The 9,527-nt window shown below is 38.8% G+C and overlaps 3 protein-coding genes across 3 annotated transcripts; 2 read left to right on the top strand and 1 right to left on the bottom strand.

The window, feature by feature from the left end:
• Window positions 1–149: 149 nt before the first annotated feature.
• On the top strand, window positions 150–764 carry SARC_11979 (hypothetical protein; the record flags this gene model as incomplete). The annotated part of the gene is made up of 1 exon (XM_014293926.1): window positions 150–764. The coding sequence occupies one exon, from the start codon at window positions 150–152 to the stop codon at window positions 762–764; it is 615 nt and encodes a 204-aa protein (XP_014149401.1).
• A 273-nt stretch (window positions 765–1,037) lies between these two features.
• On the top strand, window positions 1,038–1,636 carry SARC_11978 (hypothetical protein; the record flags this gene model as incomplete). The annotated part of the gene is made up of 2 exons (XM_014293925.1): window positions 1,038–1,487; window positions 1,511–1,636. The coding sequence occupies 2 exons, from the start codon at window positions 1,038–1,040 to the stop codon at window positions 1,634–1,636; spliced, it is 576 nt and encodes a 191-aa protein (XP_014149400.1).
• A 486-nt stretch (window positions 1,637–2,122) lies between these two features.
• Window positions 2,123–9,217, bottom strand: SARC_11977 (hypothetical protein; the record flags this gene model as incomplete). The annotated part of the gene is made up of 8 exons (XM_014293924.1): window positions 2,123–2,244; window positions 2,544–2,637; window positions 3,098–3,234; window positions 3,977–4,117; window positions 6,517–6,597; window positions 7,089–7,157; window positions 8,104–8,222; window positions 9,112–9,217. Coding segments are annotated over 8 exons (869 nt in total), but the record flags the coding sequence as incomplete, so codon positions are not given.
• Between the last annotated feature and the right edge of the window lie 310 nt (window positions 9,218–9,527).

The following is a 9,527-nucleotide window of genomic DNA, read 5'->3' as shown; positions in this document are numbered from 1 at the left end:
TATATATATATATATATATATATAACTCGAAGAATCGAATGGAATGGACACTGAGTAATCACGCTCTTTCATCATATACTCTGCCATATGTTGCAATCTACGACACACTCGGTCCCGATTCTGTACATTATGTGACGGAGCATAGTGAAATGGTAGCAGCCTCCTGTGAGAAGATTCGCCTCGAGTCTGTTCTTACAGCGATCGGAAAGCTATTTCCAAATGTCAAATTCACCATTTGCTTCGATGTAGTCACATCTAAGGACAAGGCCAAATTCACGAAAGCAGGCGTCGAGCTACTAACCTTACATGAGCTGGTGGATATGGGCGTGGATAATGTCTTCCCACATGATCCTCCCACTGCATCGGATGTTGCGGTACTCATGTATACATCGGGTACCACCGGTAACCCCAAAGGTGTTCAGGTCACACACAGCAACGTAATGGCTAATTTAATTTCACTTCAGAAACGCCTGAACGTGCGCAACCAGGATGTGCACTTCTCATTTCTTCCGTTGGCTCACATACTTGAATGGGTGGTGCAGGCATTATACATTAGCCAGGGTTGTAGCATTGTGTTTTATCAAGGGATTCTGCCCGAGCTTATGCTGGATATCCAAACCCTGAAACCCACATTCTTCATCGCCGTCCCTCGTATTCTCTCACGTGCCTACGACAAGATCAACCAAGGCGTCAAGGCAGGAGGTCCTGAAAAAGAAGCTGCGCTCAAAGGCGCATACGATATGCGTCTCGCAGCGCTGGAATGAGGAGAAGACACCCCTGTGCTCAATGAGAAGGTGTTCAATAGAATGGGCTGGCGCTAGGTGGGCGTGTCAAGTGAATTCTCGCCGGCTCGTCACCCCTCGACACGGCTATACACGAGTTTCTACGAGTGTGCGTATGCCCGGTTATCATGGTTGATTATAGGTTGACTGAAACTACCGCAGGTGCTACTATCACTCACTACAACAACATGAAACTCGGTCACGTGGGTTCGCCAATGGCCTCCTATAAAGTTAAGCTGGCGAGCTTTTTCCAAAATGAACTACCTGACAACTGATGAGTATCCTCGTGGTGAGGTGTGCGTAAGAGGTACCAATGTATTTGATTCATATCTAGAGAATCCGGAGAAGACCAAAGAAGACATCAACGAGGATGGATGGTTCCACACTGGCAATGTAGGCCGTTGGAATGCAGATGGCAACCTATCTATCATTGATCGCCAGAAGTCCATTTTCAAACTGTCTCAGGGCAAGTACCTGGCGGCTGAGAATCTCGAAGCTATATACGGCAGGTGTGACTATATTGCGCAGGTGTTTGTGACAGGAGACCCGTTTCACGTTTACCCCGTAGCTGTAGTTGTACCCGATTCTGAAATGATCATCGCTTGGGCCAGGGAGAACAATATCGCGGGCGATGCTAAGACGATCGCTCAAACGCCAGAATTGAAAGCCATGCTGGCCTCGGAGTACAGGACATACACAAAGAGTGTAAACTCAAAGGGTTCCAAAAGCTTGAGGACTTCACTATTGACAATGAGCTGCTCACTCCAACTTTCAAACTGAAGCGTGTCAACGCCACTAAGAAGTATAAGGATCAATTCGCAGACTTGTACGACGCGATCGAGAAACACCAATAAGCAAAAAGGAGCAGCTGGAGGCGAAATTAAGAGGCTAAGCCGGCTGTACCGGTGGCTCAGTATCTGTAAAGTCAAAACAAACTGTCATGAATGATAGCTTGGAATTGAATGAGTTGCAGGTTGAGGGTAGTTAGTAAAGCTCTCCCGTCAGGATTACGTATATTGTATTATAATTTATAAATCTGACGTATAAATTATTGAGTCGATAAAATTATCGATTCAACAGAGACTTACGAACTTTTGTATATATCGATAAATGAAATATACGATTTCAGGTTTCGGAAATAGTTTTGAAATTCGAATACGTGTGCCACCAAAAGGTATACACACAACATTTTTACATACACAGCTACCGGGTTTCCAATTCCAGTTGTTTGTATGGGGATTTGGGTACAACGTACGCATGAACAAATCTAAGTAAGATTTCAACACCTCAACTGACGTGATAAGGCATTCACACGTCGGCTGATTTATTTACAGATTTGCCTAAAGTAGTGTGCACCAACTGAAGCCACTCTTCTTCTGCGTGTCCTTGTTATTGACCTGCACACCAGCGGGCTTGGGTGCAGCGGTGGCTTTGATATCCATCTTCTTCTTGATTGCGGCAGCTGAGAGGAGAGAAAGGGAATGGCACTGAATTAGGAGGGTAGTAGAGCGCACACACACCCACACAACACAAATATATGTGTATGTATATGTATCAAAACACACTCAAATATGTATTAAGCATATGCATATGTATCAAAACACACTCATATATGTATTTATATCTATCCGTTAATCTATCAATATTTCTATATATCGCACCCGCATATACATGTATATGTGTATGTTTGCATGCCTGTTCATTCACTTGGCTCCAGACGGTTTTCAATATACCCGTTTTATTGTAGAAACGTTCACATACCCATTTCAGTAAAGGCCTGCTCTACGTTTATATTATTCTTCGCACTGGTCTCCAGGAATGGAATGCTATACTCTCCCGCCAACGTCGTGCCACGCTGTTTGGTAATAAAAGATAACGAGCTATTATTAAGATTGTGATGATAATTACTTCACACACACACACACACACACATATATATATATATTATATATAATAGAGGGCGTCAGTGAACACAAACAAAGGGTTTAGGGCTTGATTCGACGAGAGAGTTTACCGTCGATAGTGTAAAATGTTTCAGGTGAACTCGAGGCGAGGCTTGATCGGTAGCTTGGCCGATAGCTTTTCATTCAAAGAATAGCACACACATCAAAACTTTCATGAGCATGTAATTAGAGGGTATGAAAGGGTCAGCGTTGTACACAGAAACATACGTTAGAAAAATTCGAAGGACGCAGAAAAACACAAACACAATGCCCACACACGCACACATAGAAACACATACACGCACCCATACAAAACACGCGAGAGGTGCTACCAAACTGATAGTTGATACGAAGATAATTCAATACACATACCTCTGTGGCAACAGCACGCTTATCCTCCATGTCACATTTATTGCCCAGAATCATCTTCTCCACATCCTCACTCGCATGCGTCTCAATGTTCTTAATCCACTGCCGGATATTATCAAATGACTTCTCACATGTCACATCTGTGAAGAGAAGAGATTGATAATCACGATTATATACTATGCCTGCATGTAGATGACGATTTGCAATACATTGTAGCCAAATGGCAACCAATCCAGACTTTGACGAGTACTCGGAATACAAGCACGTATGTGATTAGTAAATGCAGATCTATATGTTTACATTGATGCGTTATGCCAGCACTATATCGTTTGCCTTCATACGCTTCGCTGTAGTGCGTGTAACGTAAAATATTGTATACTGGCATGTATAGGTTCCACGTGTCGATATATGATACACATGCCATACATACATTGCCTTCTGATCGTATGTAGTCTTAGTTTCCATACAGAAGCCTTATATATATTCCTCGTATACAATCTAACATCAATACTTTGTTTAGATGTACCTTATATGAATTGTATATGCAATTATGCTCCTTGTACTTGTTAAGAATCGTCTACACATCATATAACCATTGGTTTTCAATAGTTGTTTGCCAGGAACGTAACGTGGATACATTGTATATGGACATGTATAAATATCAATATAAATAAGGATCTGAATATATCTATATATCTATATATATATATAAAGATATACATAAATGTATAAATTCGCTATAGAAATATACACATATATTTACATACATTTACACATATATATATATAAAGAAATAAATTCATATACACACACACACACATATAATATATATATATATATATATGGTTTAGACATATCCCCTATATGTGCGAAATATCTTACCGTACACAAGCAATATGCCCATCGCTCCTCGGTAGTAGGCTGTTGTGATTGTGCGGAATCGTTCTTGACCTGCCGTGTCCCAAATTTGTAATTTGATCTTTTTGCCGTCCATTTCAATAGTTCGGATCTTGAAATCAATACCTAAACCAAATATAGCGCACATAATTGCATTGAGTTCATGTGAAGACAGTATATATATATATATATATATATATCTAGCCCAGCTGAAATAAACATGTTATTCAATCGGTTTACCATCCGATTCGTTGGTTCGGATCCTGAAGTGGATTCCGGTGCGATCGCATAGGTGTAGAGAATATGCATTGACCATGTGTGAGCTGGGAGTATATATAAAGCGTAGATGACGTTCAGAAGAGAATTTCAAGCTAACAAGGTCATAGAGGATGGTAGTAAGCAGAAACAGTTGAAACCGAATAACAAACTGATACACAAATGAAACCAATGAGAACTCCTACGACATTCAAACTAATACATAACTGAATGTTTATTTCCCCAGGTAGCTATGCCAGTAGGAACAAACAGATATAAACACCCGTTTAGCATTTAAGAGTCCACGTGATATATGTATAGGAAGACTTATAAATGAACACACACACACGCGTAGGCAATCCATATACCTGAGCACTACGTACACCAAACATCAATCACAAATACGTAGATAAATCACCATCCATCAGTATGGTTCTTGGACATCAACATGCGCAAACACACATAATTGTATATTAAAATACCTGGACAAGGGATTCAGAGTCATAAAAACGATCTATATATTTAACATAAGCTTGCCAAAAGTGCATAAATTTCTGATGTTATGTAATCAGGAATGATCTGCAAATATGAAATGAAATTTATGTCAAATTTATGCTTGATTTTTCTTTCATTGACATAAGTAGTATACATGTGTATAAACTAAGATTCGTGAACTTCACCTCTCATATATATATAGAAATATGTATATGTATATATTTATCATGTATAGATAGAGATATAGATTTAGAAGATACAGATATACACCTATATACAAATAAAACTACAAATAGAAATACACACACATATATATATATACATACATATACATATACATACACCACCCACCCATATATTTATATATATATAAATACTCCAGTACAGCCACGTACATGTTCATATCAGCATAAGAAGTGTATGGGAAATGGTGGGAGAGTAAACGCATGCATTTCATAAAAAGTATTCAAACATATCTACACGGATGATTAAAAAAATGCATACAAACTAACAAAACGATCACAAAAATAACGGTTAACTTGGTTCAAATATTTATATACATGATAAATACATCGGCTTTAACGTGAAGAAGAAGGAAGAAAGCGGCAAACCATATATTGAAGAAGAGCTCTATATAGACTACCTAATTTAGAAATATATATATATACTTTAAATACATATACATATACATGTATTATATACACAGGCATGCATACATACACATACATAAACACACACACACACACACAGACAAACAAATATATACAAATATATACATTGCTCATACACACACAGACAAACAAACAAATATATATATATATATATATATATAACGTAATATATATATATATATACACGTATAAATATATATACATATATATATATATACATACGTACAAACATATATACATATACATATATATACGTATATATATATACAACATATATGTATATATGTATATATATACATACATACATATATACATATATATATATATATTTATATATATACATATATATTAATATATATATATATAGATAGATATACACGAGCATATATATATACAGGAATACATATATACTTAATTGTCTATATATACACACACACACACACATACATATATATATATAAATAAGTATACATGTATATATTTATATATAGATAGATATACACGAAGATAGTATATACATATATATATACATATATTTACTATACACACACACACACATACACACACACACACACACTAACACACACACACACACATATATATATATATAGTTGACAAGGAAATGACAATCTAGAGTAGTACAAATTATGCTTCGACGTCAGCATCGCGAAGAATTCACATTCCATTGCAAGGCATATCTTTAGACAGACACAGATTGCACGACAAAATGTGACCAAACCAAAGCGACAAGTAGTAGATAAGATACACACATCTCTCATGTGATAGTCACACACAAAAGAAAACTAATGATACGTGGGGCTACAGGCGCTACATAGTGTGTTCAGAGATCCAATAGGACACTATTTAGGTCTCTTAGGGTTTTGAATTTCATCTAGTTTAGTGATCTCTAGTCGGATAAACCGTAGTGTACATGCCGACTACAACACGACACCAAGACACTTCACGACACTACGACACTTCGACATCCATAACACGCATAAGCATATGATATAGTACGTATGCATAACACGCATAAGCATAAGATATAGTACGTATGCATAACACGCATAAGCATATGATATAGTACGTATGCGAGCCACTCACCTGTAACCGCGAGAGGGGAACCGTCTTGCGATGTTTGGCGCAGCGACGATTTTAGCTTAGGCGTAGTTGTTGCATCCGAACCTATACATACATGAATTCATTCAGAGATTAGATATATTACACATAGATTTAGATACATTCAGAGAACAGATACCTATACATAAATACATTCTAATACAAACAGGAGAACTTATATTACACACAGATATTTTCAGTTATAAGCACAAGGTCATATACGCACAGCACAGCCATACCACAGCCCGATAGAGATGGTATGGAATGGGATTACCAGCGGGCCTCGCGATAAAGTGTGTGGACAACCGCATGTAATCAGGACCACAAAACCCAAAACCCTAAAACTATATGACATGCCATGTATATCCGCTGGTGCCAGTGTTCGCATGGGCGGTGTGCAAGAATCGCTTAGACTAAACCCTTGACCTTAAAACCATAAAACATGTCGTCTGACTGCGGATAGTCTGAGCATACCAAACTAAGCCCCAATTCTAAACCCTAAACCCTAAAACTCTTGAACCCTAAAACATGTCTGCCTGCGAATAGACTAGGCATACCGCTGGCAGGATGCTCAACCACCCGTCGTTGCGCTATGTTGCTGTCCGATTCCCCGGCTTTCATCTCCTCTGGTGAACGCATTGGATATACAAACAAAGTCAATGAATTGCACCCTGGCATTATAGAACACCGAAATCGAATTTGTGTACGAGCTCTGGCATTGGACATGATATATATATATATATATATATATATATATAACATGTACCAAAATCGGAGAACGATTGCGGGGTGGTTGACGCACGTATTGATAAGCAAATGGTTCATTGTATGTCACTCATCATTTGCAAACATTTGGTCACTGAAAATAGCAAATACCCGAGCTCCCACCTTTTGTACACAATTAATTGTCAACCCTCAGGAACTATCATACATAACTTTCTAAATTATTTATGTATGGAATAACCACTCTTCAAACAAAAAGCAATACAATCATCAATCTATGACCACGTACACTGTAGATGGCAGGTGAGAGGCCACCTACGATTCTGAGAACAAAAACACAGACCTGATGTTACGTTCGCATTATAAACCTATTTTGGAACAGCATACAGTTTAGGAGGCACATAACAGCAAACTTTAAATACTGGGACTACAAACACAATCACTGTGATAAGTATTGGGAATACAAACCCAATTATCACCGATAAGTATGCGAACTGAAAAGATCGCTTACCGTACACCAATGAGATTCACAGATGTCACAAAAAGCACGTGTACACTACTTTTACCCAAGTCCCTATAGACTATCAGTATACCGCACCTTCACTAATCCAATATGTTCTCTACCTATATTCCATAATACCAAAAACAAACAAAAATAGAGCCTTTCTCAGGCCTAGAATACCTGGCTTCTCTTGATGATGACGATGACGGTAACTAAACAATAAGTCCCCTACCAACAATCCAAAATCCAAAATCTACAATCTATCATATATGTATAATATAAATATAATGTATATATATGTATATATATAAATATAAAAAGTAGGGCCTTTCGTAGGCCTAAGATACCTAGCTTTTCCTGGATGATGATGCGGTCACATACGTAGAACACAGCCAGCGACTCCAGCAGACAAAGGAACAGCACAATGTACGATGTCAGAATCAGGCTCGTCACCGGTGTGAAGTAACTGCCGTGCGCAGGGTATGTATAAACAAAGACATGAGCGTATGATTTGTATGGGAGTGAAGGCCTGCCACGAAGTGCTAGTAGCTAGCAACCAAGGCTTGAACGAACACACGTCCCCTTAAAACCACACAGTCTGGATAGCCTATGGTGTGGGGTGAGCCTCAGACTTGCGATGGAGCGACAGAAAATCTCGCGGTAGGTATACGACAATCGTTTATAGATCCAGACAAAGTAGAAGTGTTGGGCGTGTGCCTTGATGTGCGTTGAGGTGAATTGGTCCACAGTTGGATTTTGGATTGTGTTTACTGGTCTGTCGTGAGGATGTGCACTGTCACAGATAGATGGAGAATACGCCCAGACACAGGTGGTGGGGGGCATAATAAATAATCTAAACAAATAAAATGGTGGAAGCTGATAACTCTTGAACTCAACGTCGTAGCGATATGAGATTTATAAAGACATCCGGCTACGCGCATGTAGGGGGCGTACCAGAGAGTGCTAGGATATCAGTCATGTGAATACCACAGTATGTCTACACTCCATATGACACAGAATAGAAAAAATAGGGTCATTCGTCAGACGGGCCAAGTCTTGAGGAGACGAACTACGACACAAACTAAGAGCCAGGGGGCCGTGCAAGGACAGATGGTAGGGTACACATCACTCAAATAGGGCTGAAGAATTGCCCTAAAACGTCGTGCAGAGTGTCTTGGTACAGGCGTTATCTACGCTGCTGTGAGATTCCCGACCCAAACCGCACACACACCCATTACGTACAAATAAAAACATCGATACTACCATGCGCAGACTCAACCCCCCTACATCACGCATATGTACGTTGTTCAATAACCTTTAAGGACCCGTACGAAAAGATATGGCTACGAGTATACCTGCTGGACGGGAGGTTTTCGTTGATGACAAACTGGAGAGCTGTCAGAGCCAGGAAGAGCGTGATCACAACACCCACACGCTGTTCTAGGAGGAGTGGGTCGATCCTGCAGTGATTCGCAGTGAGGTTCGATAATAAGCTATGGGCACCAAATATTTGAACAACGCATGCTCGCGTGCAAATATTCATCGCCTTAAGGTCGGTAACATATATTCGCCCCTACAGAACTCTGTGCTCACTTTCAACTTCATGTTCTGACCTTTTACCTCTTCAATTTTTTAATTGTCATCCAATGTTTACACATATTTAATTAAGAGATATATATATATATATATGCATATAAATATAAATATAAATATATATCTGTATATATATAAATTTAAATGCATATATATAAATTTAAGTGCATAAATATAT

This window comes from Sphaeroforma arctica (assembly GCF_001186125.1).
Source record: "Sphaeroforma arctica JP610 unplaced genomic scaffold supercont1.1989, whole genome shotgun sequence".
NCBI lineage: Eukaryota > Ichthyosporea > Ichthyophonida > Sphaeroforma > Sphaeroforma arctica.
Note: the sequence above shows the minus strand (reverse complement) of the source record. Positions and strands in the feature narration are given on the sequence as shown.